Source organism: Mizuhopecten yessoensis, unplaced genomic scaffold, assembly GCF_002113885.1.
Source record: "Mizuhopecten yessoensis strain PY_sf001 unplaced genomic scaffold, ASM211388v2 scaffold11177, whole genome shotgun sequence".
NCBI classification, from domain to species: domain Eukaryota; kingdom Metazoa; phylum Mollusca; class Bivalvia; order Pectinida; family Pectinidae; genus Mizuhopecten; species Mizuhopecten yessoensis.
This window is the reverse complement of record NW_018408918.1, coordinates 131660-146001: the sequence shown is the minus strand read 5'-3', so window position 1 is coordinate 146001 and position 14342 is coordinate 131660. Positions and strand designations below refer to the sequence as shown.

Here is a 14342-nt window from a genome sequence, read left to right as displayed (position 1 = left end):
AAGGGAGATAACTAAAATTGAATTACCTCCCTTATATATCAAGAGGTGACAATAATATCATAATATGTTACAGAGGACACCTAAATGTATATATGTGGAAAAAATGAAAAAAGATTATTGACCAGATTTTTTTACCAATAACACCCTGTTCCTCCTTAAAAGCTGCAAATTAATATACATAAAGTACACAATCAGTTTATCCAATCAGGGTTTAATAAAATTGACACCTCATCCAGAGGACGATTGTACTCTACATTTAAATATCGCTTTGGTTTAGAAGACTATTTGATACGTTTAAACGCAAAAAATAGGAAAATTATCTGCAAATTTAGAACTTCAAATATTAAGCTTCCAGTAGAAACAGGAAGATGGTGGGAAATCAAAGACAGGACAGAATATGCCCACTCTGTAATACTGGTATACTTGTAATAACGATACTTTAGTCAAAATAGGGGAAAAACACATTCCAGCCTATTTTTGTACAAGTCCAACCCAATATATAATGAAAGGAATGTTTCCAATTTTTAAAATGAAATTGTTATATATTTGTTCGAAAATTAACAAAAGTAATATTGTGTCTCTATTCTATAAGATTTTTTTCTGTTTGCTTGTGACATTTTATATACGTTGAACACTGAATTATTTGTATGTAGCTACACGTATGTATATAATTATGTACCATGCTATGATATAGAATGTCTGCCTGTCATGCACTCAAACTATGTTATATATACAAGACCTCTTGTTACACACCTTTATGTGTGTCTGAGTGAAATAAAAATCTTGAAAAATCTTGAAATCTTGTTATCAATGAAATTTCAAATGAAGACGTGACATCATAGACAACGAGAAGATATATATCCGTGTTCAGCTACTGTACGTGTATTACGACAACTTGTTCAAATAAGAATACGTGTACAGGTAAATTCATACCTGAGTTTGATAACCGTGACGCGGGTTGTCTGATTCCAGTTAGCTTTTACCTGGGGTTTTCAGTTTAATACGGGACTTATACAAACTACTACTCTGTTATCTGGATATCATTTGATAAAAAAAATATGTTTAAATATTTCTAGTTCTTCATTAGCCAAAAAGCCCTTAGCTAGGCTGATATAGGTACATATATATGCATATAACATTCTCTAAACATAATTAGAATAATATTTAAACCAACAGAGTGAAAAACTGAGATTGACATACAGCTGACACGGTGTTATGATAAGGAGTCAAACGGCGAGGTTCGATACGGATTAATATTGTATCCTAATTGTTAATATGAAGAGGGACTACCAGAATAAATTACTGTTCATGTGTGTGTGTGCTGCAACATGTTCCATGTATTTACTCGCAATGCTTCCATCTGTCGGTAAGTATACTACGACATTGTTTTTCTCCCTGACATTATTTTTTCTCGTCTGTGCTTTATTTGCCTCCATATTAAAAGATTGAAACAACGGTAAATTGAAATGGCGAGAAGTGGTAATGACCACAAAGACCTAGGAATTTGTTACAGCTATATTGGACCTAAGATATTCAGAGTAAGGACTTTCGGTAAAAATGACACCCCCAATGATCATGTTCTCGTATATATGATCATTGGGGGTGTCATTTTTACCGAAAGTCGATCTAAACCCCTAAAACATGTAAAATTACTCTGAGCACCTTAGTTTAGGTCCAAATATAGATGTAACAAATTCTCAGGTCCCTGTGGTAATGACTTGCCACGTCACCGCAGTAATTACAACTCTTATGAATTTTGAGTAAGTAATTGAACCTCTGTCCCTATATCTGGGTTTGCAAGTATGGAAGATTGTCTTCAAAATTTTAAAGATATCGATCAAGATCAGGCAATTCCAGATTTTGATTCCATCTTAATAGTGACATTGACTTGTGATTAAGCGCTAGATCAAAGAAATCCAATGTATGTCGATTTGTGATCTTCTCCAGCTGTAACACAAACAAGATCTCATCTCAAAAACGGGTAAAGGCAATTTAAACCTCAATGAATGAGTTAAATAGCGAAAACCACAAGATACAGTTTAGAGACAGCATAATTGTAACAAATCATTGGATATAGACAATATAACAAATCACTGGATATAGACAATGTAACAAATCACTGGATATAGACAATATAACAAATCACTGGATATAGACAATATAACAAATCACTGGATGTAGACAATATAACAAATCACTCGATATAGAAAATAAAACAAACCACTGGATATAGACAATGTAACAAATCACTGGATATAGACAATATAACAAAACACTGGATATAGACAAAAAACAAACCACTGAATAAACCCAAAGTAACAAATCGCTTAATATAGAAAATGTAATAAATCACTTATACATTGTAAAAAAATCACCAGATATAGACAATAAAAAAAATCTCGTGACGAAAATAATATAACAAATCACTAGAAAAAATAATATAATGAAATCATTGGATGTATATGTAGACAAAGTAATGAATCACCTGCTAGTTAAAACATTATAACTTAACTGATAAGGTAACGCATTAAACTACGAATGGTTATAACAACCGACCTATGTAACTGTATCTTAATCTCAAACTTACAAAAGACATTGGACAGAGACATTTAGTTCCAATTTAAAAAAAAATGTCATAAAATGAAAAACCACCCAGCCATTTTGCCAACGGATTTCGGGCCTACACAAACTCAGGAATTCGATATTCTTCGTCGCATAACATTTCGGTCTACTAGTATATCTTTCATGTAAATGACTGTCTCAACACTCGAATTGGTTGAACAAAAATAGTTTAGGTCGACTGGGGAATCCCGTGACTCGTCATCGTTATTGCACCTATCACTACCTGCCTGTATGTCTTTCAAAAACAGGCGACATCGGTGTTAAATGTAAAGCTTTATAAAAAAAATGTATTTTAACTCAATAAGAACACAACATGGATTTTAAATTAAAAAATAGTGAATCGGTTCGGTTAATTGCTTCCCATTAGTGGTTCGTATCGACACAACTGACATGAAGCTAGTTACGGAATACACGTATAAACATTGTCATTTAACCATCATACATCGTATTTTTTTCTATTAAAGGTTATATACTGTTTTTTATGTTTGCAATTTACTTTTTGATTGTTTTACATGCCTCAAGTGAGATACAAGGAAGATGGTTTGAACATAGAAATCATGCTTGAGCATGAGAACGGTTTCATGATCACGTGTCCAATGAAGGCTGAAAGCTGCTAGTTTTGTGGTCGGTCGTTAGATCATATTTTCCCAAATATATATATCTGTGAATAGTCTTCTTGTTTTGTCTATATTAACTATGAAAGGAAGACGTGACACCAGACTCGTCCCATTTTTTTTTATTTTTTATATATATAACAAAGAGCTGACATTTTAATTGGCGTATTAGATCAATAGTTATTATACCGGGGATCGTTATATAGACTATCTGGTACTGTGTAATACCGGGGATCGTTATATAGACTATCTGGTACTGTATAATACCGGGGATCGTGATATAGACTATCTGGTACTGTATTATACCAGGAATCGTTATATAGACTATCTGGTACTGTATAATACCGGGGATCGTTATATAGACTATCTGGTACCGTGTAATACCTGGGATCGTGATATAGACTATCTTGTTATGTGTAATACCGGGGATCGTTATATAGATTATCTGGTACCGTGTAATACCGGGGATCGTGATATAGACTATCTGGTACTGTATAATACCGGGGATCGTTATATAGACTATCTGGTACTGTATAATACCGGGAATCGTTATATAGACTATCTGGTACCGTGTAATACCGGGGATCGTGATATAGACTGTCTGGTTATGTGTAATACCGGGGATCGTGATATAGACTATTTGGTACTGTATAATACCGGGGATCGTGATATAGACTATCTGGTACTGTATTATACCGGGGATCGTTATATAGACTATCTGGTACCGTGTAATACCGGGGATCGTGATATAGACTGTCTGGTTATGTGTAATACCGGGGATCGTTATATAGACTATCTGGTACCGTGTAATACCGGGGATCGTGATATAGACTATCTGGTTATGTGTAATACCGGGGATCGTTATATAGACTATCTGGTACTGTATTATACCGGGGATCGTGATATAGACTATCTGGTACTGTATTATACCGGGGATCGTTATATAGCCTATCTGGTACTGTATAATACCGGGGATCGTTATATAAACTATCTGGTACTGTGTAATACCGGGGAGCGTTATATAGACTATCTGGTACTGTGTAATACCGGTGATCGTTATATAGACTATCTGGTACTGTGTAATACCGGTGATCGTTATATAGACTATCTGGTACTGTGTAATACCCGGGATCGTTATATAGACTATCTGGTACCGTGTAATTCCGGGGATCGTGATATAGACTATCTGGTTATGTGTAATAACGGGGATCGTTATATAGACTATCTGGTACAGTATAATACCGTGGATCGTGCTATAGACTATCTGGTACTGTATAATACCGGGGATCGTTAGATAGACTATCTGGTACTGTATTATACCGGGGATCGTTATATAGCCTATCTGGTACTGTATAATACCGGGGATCGTTATATAGACTATCTGGTACTTTATCACATGCCGATGCAATCTTACGATAGTAATACTCCATTTTGTCAGGTGTGTTTTCTGTCTGCTTGTATCACACATGTGCGATACAAGATCCTGTATCACCACAGTAGCCGGAACTACTTTTTAGGGGAATTCCCTCTACTGACACAGCTACAAATAGCCTGGTATTTGTATTCAACATAAACTTCCAAATATCGTCACAGTCGCGTACAACATCACATTCATCACCTCCAACGAAATACCAACGAATACTGCCAATTGTTGACTCAGATGATGAAGATTTTATCTAGATTTCTTGTGTTTTCCGACCTTGGCGTGTGACGTCACTCAGACTCAGAGCGTGCTGTGCCGTTGCGAGACTTTGGGAGAATTTGTAATGACCAACATTTAAACTTACATGAATACACATAACTTTCTGCCATTAAATGTGTGGCATTTTAATTATTCTTTGTTATTTTGTATTTAACCATTAATATTTAAAATGTTGTACACCCAAAGGTACAGTTCAGTCTCAAAAAGTCTCTTATCATTCACAGGGCCTGTAACCCATGCAATTACTTTTTTTAAGGCCATGCAATGATTTTTTTTTTAAGAATTTGTTTTCTATATCTCAGAATTATCAAAACAACACATTAATTATACAAATAATGTATTAAATAAAAATAAAAGAAATACATTATCATAAAAAAAACCAAGAGAATGCCGTTTTTTTTAATAAAACACAAGTTTCTTATAAAAAAAATCCTGGCATTGCGTCGACCTGTGTGATGATGGAAAACGACAAAAAGAGGAAAAACATAAAATGGACATTTAGTCATATCAGATAAAATTCCTAATTACCAAGGCTACAATAGGGTTAAGTCATGTGATAAAAGCATAACCACACATATGTGTGGTATTGCCTATGTATAATACCGGGAATCGTTATATAGACTATCTGGTACTGTATTATACCGGGGATCGTTATATAGATTATCTGGTACTGTGTAATACCGGGGATCGTGATATAGACTATCTGGTACTGTATTATACCGGGGATCGTTATATAGACTATCTGGTACTGTATTATACCGGGGATCGTTATATAGACTATCTGGTACCGTATAATACCGGGGATCGTTATATAGACTATCTGGTACTGTATTATTGAGTTTTGATTAAAGATGTCGCGAATTTCGAACTGATATAAATTACTTCTACAAGTATTTTTTTTCAACTTGGATTTCAATAATATGAAGTCAACTCGGCAATACAAAAGATATGCCGTTTTCAAACATTCCGGTATCACAACAACCAAGCTATCATTCCACTGACTCGGCCATTCGGAGAACCTACAATTAAGAACTATAATTTGTAATAATAAGTAACTAAACATGTTTTCTAAATTATACATGTGTATACCGATACACATTGATAGATTTAGTCACTTATCCATTTACTCAATTCAATTGCTGAGCAAAACTTGCACAATCGCATAAACTTTCCGGAAACTGCCACCCGGCAAACCGTCTTATATAATAGCCACTCCGTTAATGACCGCCATTTTTTAAATGAAGATGAGGTATCACCGAAAAGTATTTTTTGTCTGTATGTGTGCCACAATCTGTTCTATTTATATCCGTATTCTTGTGCTTTTTACATCTGTCGGTAAGTATACTATCCTTTTTTACTGTACTGCCTTACGTGGCGTAAAATCTGCAGGGGTCAAACTCAGGGCCTTTACACTCCCACGTGAACACTTTTTGTACCATCAGGCTACTGAGTTGCCATCACCCAGGAATAAATGATTCATGGGCAGTAAAATCCATGAAAATAACACATGAATATTGAAAGATGGAAAATAACTTTACAGGGGAAGTTCCTACTATATAAGCGAGAAAAACTCCTTTTGTTTACTTCATCTGATAGATCTAGTCTCAATTTCAAAAAATACTCTGAGTGGAAGTCTAGGCCTATATCGATTATAACCGATAGAAGAACCCTTCACCTTAACATTGATTTAGGTGACTGTTATGTAGATGTGTTTGATGTTAACGAGTCCACTAACTGATGATGATCCTGTCAAGTTAAATGCTCAATAGACGGACGAAGAGTTCCTAGTTACTTTGTTCAAATGATCATAGACATGATAACATGTATGTTTGTTTTTGGTGAACGTTTATGTGCCGGGAATTCGTAAATGACTTTTTAACTGTTTTTACAACAGCCTGTTCCTTTATGGATTGGGTAAATATAGCATTATTTTTATTTAATTTTTTGGTCATTTTTGGATATAAGGCACTTATAGCTGGGGACACAGCCTGTATCCGGTTGTAAAACTGAGGAAAAAAATCACTGTAACTTTTCCTTCTGAGCGATATCGCGGTGAATTTATGTTGCATGTAAATATATATTTTTTTCTTTCAAATACTGCATTAATGTATTAGTTTAGTTCAGTTTAGTTTATTTTCCGATACAATATCTATATATGATCCTGATTCCTCTCCACCGGACTCATAGCAAGTTTTGTTTTTAAATATTATATATATGTACTTTGGACGTCACAAGTTTAACAAGTTATGTTAGTTCTGTAATTATAAATAATTTCCTGATCAATCCACTGTTTATCGAGTCTGTTCTTATCACATCCTCTGGGAGACTGTTCCAGAATATATTCTATCAAGTGTGTCTCCAAATGGAAAATGGCAGTCGGATTTCTCTGACAAAGTATATATTCATAAAACTTGTATAATTACTAACAGAAGATGGAATCTGGATCGGCCGTCCGACCACACATTTATATGATTTGATCAAGTAGATACGCAAAACACACCATTTCATTGCAAACAAAAATGGATTGCTGTAGGCTGAGGCATAGTTTCAAAATCGTCACGTGACGTCATTAGCGCTTAAGGATAAGTCTTTTATTTAGCGAATCGGGCGTTAAGTCCCACACCCACAAACACACGTATTGATCAACCTGGACATTTGGAATGGACAATAATTATGTGAATAGCAAAGAAACATAACTGGCAGTGCAGAATACACACGTGTAAATTCAATAAATGAAATGTTGTTTTTAACGATTTGTTCCTTTAACGTCATGTGTATAAACTCCCAATAACCGTAATTAATCTTTAATGTCACAAAAATATTAAGTGAAAACCAACCCTTAATTCGAACTCCAAAATCGATGAATCTAGGGGAAAATGTCCATATATAAGATTGAAACAGAGACTATTTGAAAAAAAATAAAAAAAAATACAAGCATTTTTTTTATGGTGGATAATGGATCAATTCCCTTCTCCAAATTTTGGCATTATTTTCCCCTATTTCAGATGAAAATTCACCCACTTGCGACTATAATACTACCACATGAATATCTGTCTTGGTTCGATTTTGTTTTTATTTTCTGCCAGTTTCACGACTGTGTGATATATTGTCACTACTGATATTTTACGACACTGTTTACAGCTAGCCCTGTTTACAGTGATATTATCATAACAGTCACACACACGCTTATACTAATGCATATCCGGTGCGTCATGAAAAGCTAGAAACAAAAATTAAAGATGTCATCCATGCCCCCTCTCGTACCCTCCCCCTGGCTCTGGCCTGCAGCTCTCGCTGGTGGGTCATGCACATATAGTTTAGTGCATATTTCCACCTATTTCACCTGCGTTAATCCCTGTCAGATTTGTTCCGTACAGATGTAAACTCATGCGAGATCAAAGTAGTTTTACGTTCTCAATTTGCCCATATTCTCTATTTACCTACACCACTCAAAACCCCGTGCTGTTAGTTTCTTTATCGACATTCGACCTCTATCAAAATCACGAATATCAATTATGATCAGGTCAAGCCTGCGAATCTGGGGACAATGTTCATGTTCGGAAAATTGAAATAATCACACTAAGAAGTAATTATGAATATATATCATCAATCGCTATTTTGTTTGTCGTCATTTCGTCTTAGTTTATTGCTCTCAATTTCAGGAACAAGAAATGATGCTAATGGCGACCACAGGACCGACATCTTGGATCTAAGTGATACCATACAGCAGGCCTATCTCGCGAATCAGTCCGGTTCAACAAGTATAGCGTCTACCGTTAATGATTCGAGAGATCCGTACCGGTTCGAGCGCTACGAACCCGATACAGGATCACACGGTTAGTCTTTTTACACCTTAGGTCAAACAAAACATATATGGTGTTTCCGGTTATCCTACCTATCCTATTTTTTTGTGTGCCTACCCTAAAGTTTTTAAGTCAATTTTCAAAGAATTACTTTTTAAGTCAAGATCACTCTCCTATATAAAATACACAAAAGTATTTGTTAAAATAAAATTTGTTTTTCACCTTCCTATCCTTACTATTCCAACATGTTACAGGAAACGCATACATTTTTTGTCTGGCCTTACCGTTATATTGAGTTTTCATTGTTCAATTTTAACGTGACACCTACAACAGCTTTTGTTAAAAGGAAATCGGAGATGGGGCGAAAACAGGTAAGGCCAAAAAGATAAATATGTGTGTTTCCAGTTTCCCTACCGACCCTAGATTTTTGTGCTGACCCTTAAGTTTTTATTGGCATTAAGTGATAAGCACCGTTAAAGTCAGAACTCCTGCTCTATATAAGAAAATTGAAAATATTGAAAAAATGCCTACTTACCGACCCTAATATTTCAAGCAGAAACAGGAAATACACAATTGTTTTGGCCTTCATGTACATGTAAGTATCTCTAAAGAGAGCATTAATTGAAAAGAATATATACATTGGTTGGCTGAATTCACTCCCCCGGTTTTCCATCTCGTAAAATGGGGCTCGATTTTTTTCCTTGGTACGGGGATCCTTTAAAACCATACCCATATGGCCTCAGACCACAAATACACTTCCGAATGTAATGCATAAGGACATTTCAGGTCAGTTACTGAAAAAAATGTCCTGTCTGATCTATGACAGATATGTACGGTTTTTTTGTACATAGGGTTTTTAAGCAATATCTACTCTAGTGATTTAATGTTGGACACATTTTTCAAGTTTGTGTTCGCAGCAGGAGTCAGGACACAGTGAGTGATGAGGCTTGCGCATTGATATTTTGTAATTTTTGGTATTTTCCCCTATACATGCAGGGTAATGACATTCAAATGAAAATATTTTTCTTAAATGCCGGTCATGAGGTACTTTCAAGCTCACTGTAGGTTCAGTGTAAATAGATCTGCAATGTGAAATAGGAACCAGACCCTGCGCAAAGTTTTAAAATATTTTAATTTTGTTTTTTTCTTTGGTAATAACATAGAAGCATTAATTGTGGTCTGAGGCAATATAGCTGCAGTTACGGGAAAACAACACGGGTGCCGCCTTTAAGGATCCCCTCCCCGTACAGCTGTCAAAACTGTCACTACTAATTAGGAACTGGGTTTTTTGCGCATGACTATAGCCGTTATAATAAAGTTCTGAAAAGAAAACCCTACCTTGCGGGACTTCTATCGAATTATAATACATTGTAATGATGAAATCAACAAAATATAATCAGCAACAGTGTTCTGAGAGAAAACAGTCAGCGTGGCCTGGATCGTGATTTGAACCCTGGACTTCAGGTCCCAGTTCGCAACAGTTGGTTAGAGTTTACTAGTGGTAAGGGAAAATTAAAAAATATATATACATCAAAATCAAGACCATCTAATATAATCTTACTGCTATAGATTTTATCATTTGTGTTTTTGATGATTTAGTGTGCGTTGAAAGTCTTTTTTTATGGACAACAGTTATTTTTTAACTTGCTGGTTAAAGTTAAAGCAACATTAGAGCAACCGGGGTTAGATAGTTATACGTGTCCATTCTCTCTTACCGACTGAACTTCTCGGTCAACTGTGTTAGTGGACGATGTTACGTACCCAATTTACTGAAAATACTTCCTCTCTGCTAGATCTCATTCTTGTCAGCGTTACCCTTCTATATTAAATCAAACATTTGTTGGTGAATCGTTCCTAGACCAACCATTACGATATCACTGTCCTGTATTTGGAACTTTAATTTTACCAAAACAACAGCTAAATCCTTCAATAGTAAGGTATGGCTTTACAAACACGCTGATTCTGAAAAGTATAAAACGATGGTAATGAATACGGACTGGTCATTTCTTGACTCAAATGACATAGATGAATCATGTAAAAATCTGACAGACATATTAGAGAGAATTTCCCATGTCTGTATTCCAAATAAAACTGTTGTGGTTAAAAGTAGACTACATTGGATGTGTCACGACATTAAAAAGTTGATTTCAAAACGTAAAAAAATACATAAAAGGGCAAAACAGACGAATAGAGATTGTGACTGGTTAAAGTTTAGACATATACGCTATAAGTGTGTCAACCTAACTAGGCAGTCCAAAGACATGTATTTCAACAAACTGTGGCTAGAACTATCTGTCCCAAATCGTTCCAAGTCATGGTGGAAAATTCCTAACCAATTCATGAAAACAGACACAAAAAAATCCCACATCCCTGTCATTATTAGTGATGGAGTTATTACATGTACGATGACGATGCTGACAAGGCTAATATTTTCAATTCTTATTTTTCTAGCTAAGCTAAAGTTGATGATTCCGCTACCGTACTTCCGGAAGATAACTCGTGTATCTCTCCCAACAAACTTGGTCAAATTATAATAACAAGCGATGACGTCACAGATATACTGGTTAATCTGGATCCGTCCAAAGCAGTTGGACCCGACCTAGTTAGCCCCAAAGTCTTTAAAGAGAGACAGCCAATGTTCTTTTTAATACTCTTGCCTTCTTTTTTAATAAACGTCTTGCCATGTCTAAATTTCCGTCGTCATGGAAAATAGCTAACGTCATACCTGTTCAGAAAAAAGGAAAACGAGATGACGTCAAGAATTATCGTCCCATATCTCTAATAAGGGTCTTGGGAAAAGTATTTGAACGCTGCATATTTAAATATTTGTACAATTTTCTTCGTCAAAATAGCCTTATTACTAGCTGTCAATCAGGCTTCACACCCGGCGACTCTACTATAAACCAATTACTTAGTATATCTAACGACTTTGGTAAAGTTCTAGACTCAGGCAAAGATATTTCGAGCAGTATTCTGTAATATCAGCAAGGCTTTCGACCATGTCTGGCATCGAGGCCTTCTTTTCAAACTTAAAAAACTTGGCATATGTGGAAAGTTATTAACCTGGTTTGAAGATTATCTTCTTGACAGAAAACAAAGAGTTAATTTAAATAATTGCAGTTCTAATTGGGCATCTATTACTGCCGGGGTACCCCAAGGCTCTATCCTTGGACCTCTGCTCTTCTTGGTGTACATTTATGATATTGTGTATGATATTAAGTCCATAATAAAACTGTTTGCCGACGATACGTCACTGTATATGGTAGTAGACAATCCAATTACGACACATAACATTCTGGAATCGGACTTGGAAAAAATAAATGCATGGTCACGCCAGTGGCTTGTAGACTTTAACCCAAATAAATCCGAAACTATCCTCATAAGTAGGAAAAGAAACCCTCATAATCACCCTCTCTTACATATGAACCAAGTTCCTATAAATAACGTATCTTTCCATCGTCACCTAAACTTAACCTCATACGAACCTTAAAATTCCAGCTTGATAGAAATCCTTTACAATCAATATATTTTTCATTTATAAGACCTCTACTTGAGTATGGAGACATAGTGTGGGGTAACATACCGAATGAGTTGGGAAAGAAACTTGAAAACCTCAATATTGAAGCCGCTCGAATTGTAACAGGTGCAACTAAATTAGTAAGCTTTGACAAACTTTTCAATGAATCAGCTTGGGTCAGTTTATTCGATCGGAGGCAAAATCATAAAATTATCCAGTTCCATAAAATGTTCTACATGTACACAAATGTATCAATATACACCTGAATATTTATATAGCCTTATCCCAAGTACTGTATCGGAAGGGCATCGATATGATACCAGAAACTCCGACCATACCTTTATTACTCCAATATTGAGCAAAACTTCCTTTTATAAGCAGTCTTTTCTACCTTCTGTTATAGACCAATGGAATAGTCTTCCACAAAATGTACGATCAAATCTGTCTACTTCTGCTTTAAAATCTTATCTTGACAAGCAACATACTAAGAAAACGCCTATCTATTACAACCTTGGTACCCGCAAGGGCCAAATATATCACGCACGACTACGAATGGAGTGTAGTTCCTTAAATGGTCATATATTTGCTAAAAATATTGCTCCATCTCCATTATGCATGTGTGGTGAAGTCGCAATCTGATTAAAATCATCTGTTACATGGCTTCGTTAACTTCGTACTACGCCTGAACCATGTAACAGATGATTTTAATCAGATTGGTGAAGTCGAAGACAAGAATTGGAATGTAACAGGTACGATCAAATAAGAAGGCGCTACCTACAATGTTTGCCCCATAATATTACTTTGGAGTTATTATTATTTGGAGATGATTCGTTTACATTGGCTGAAAATAAGTTAATATTTCTAGCTGTACAGAATTATATACTTAAAACCGGCAGATTTTCTAAAACTGAATAATATGACATGTAAACTTGTACAATATATATCTTACCCCAACCACCTTACTCTAAGGAAGTTTAAACTATCGTATTATCCATTAATTATTGGTATATATATATGCGTGTGATGTGTGTATGAATGGCGTTACATGTACATGTATCATGTACTGAATATATTAGTTGCTGTTTAGTATACTTGGTGATAGGTTTACATACGTGTCTGTGACACTTGTTCCAATTTCCCTTTGTCTTCTCTGTTCATTGTAATTTATAATAACATGCTTGAACTGAAATAAAAGAAAGTTTAAACTAACTGTGTTACAGTTATATTCAAAACGAAGTAAAAGGGACATTTTAGTGAAGTTAGTTTTTTTAATTAACTGAAAATCAAGTCGATACTGAAAATATATATCTCCTAACGAAAGTTTACGTAGTTGATAACGACATGACCTGAAGCCAACGTCCAGCGTGGTCAGTTTCATCTTTTGGGAAAGCCGGTGATAAAAATAGCTACGACCGAAATAGCGCAATATCCGGGCCTTTTAGTAAGAAGTAAACATTTACAGCACTACGCTGTCGACCGACAACAACAGTCACACATAACACATTCTTGAATTTACACAATACATCACAAGTAAGAATTATAAATATCATAATATATACCTCGAATCTGATATTTCTGTTCACATTTGGATTTGAATAAGAGCGAACAGGTTCAATTAGAGCATAGGTGGTGGGCACGTCTATCAAAAAATAAATAAATGAATATATAAAACTAGAAAGGTGAGGAACTCAGCCCCTACCAGCGGCTGGCAAAATTGAGGTAATTTTGTTTGAAGTGTCACAGAAATTTTATCCGCTAAAATCCTTCCCACAGCGTAGTCTCGATCGAAAGTAGGGACATTAATCTTTAAATAACACCCATTATATATCTTCAAAACAGTGTAGTTATTTCGTAAGCAGTTTCGAAGCTCGCGAAAATCACCGATTTGTGTTACCTCGGACACGATCCGGAACATTTTTTCGAAACAAATTCTTCATTCGGTACACAGAATAGCGGACGACGTAACATTAATAAACCATTGTATACTCAAAGATAAGGTCAAAACAAACTTGCTTACTTGTTTTACGCACCACTAAATTTCTCCTCTCGTGTCCCTCAAGTATTTTCTCCGCAAGATTTCACAT

The 14342-nt window shown here is 35.4% G+C and overlaps 1 protein-coding gene across 2 annotated transcripts in view; it reads left to right on the top strand.

Moving 5' to 3' along the window:
• Window positions 1-950: 950 nt before the first annotated feature.
• LOC110440293 (carbohydrate sulfotransferase 5-like) overlaps window positions 951-14342 on the top strand; it is a 19213-nt gene continuing 5821 nt past the window's right edge. The window contains exons 1-2 of one of the 2 annotated variants that reach the window (XM_021483267.1): window positions 951-1366; window positions 8601-8774. In XM_021483267.1, the coding sequence (XP_021338942.1) occupies window positions 1276-1366; window positions 8601-8774 (265 nt within the window). In that variant the 5' untranslated portion in view covers window positions 951-1275. Of the gene's footprint in view, window positions 1367-6143; window positions 6274-8600; window positions 8775-14342 lie in introns of those variants that run through there. The other variant, XM_021483266.1, reaches the window with a different exon arrangement.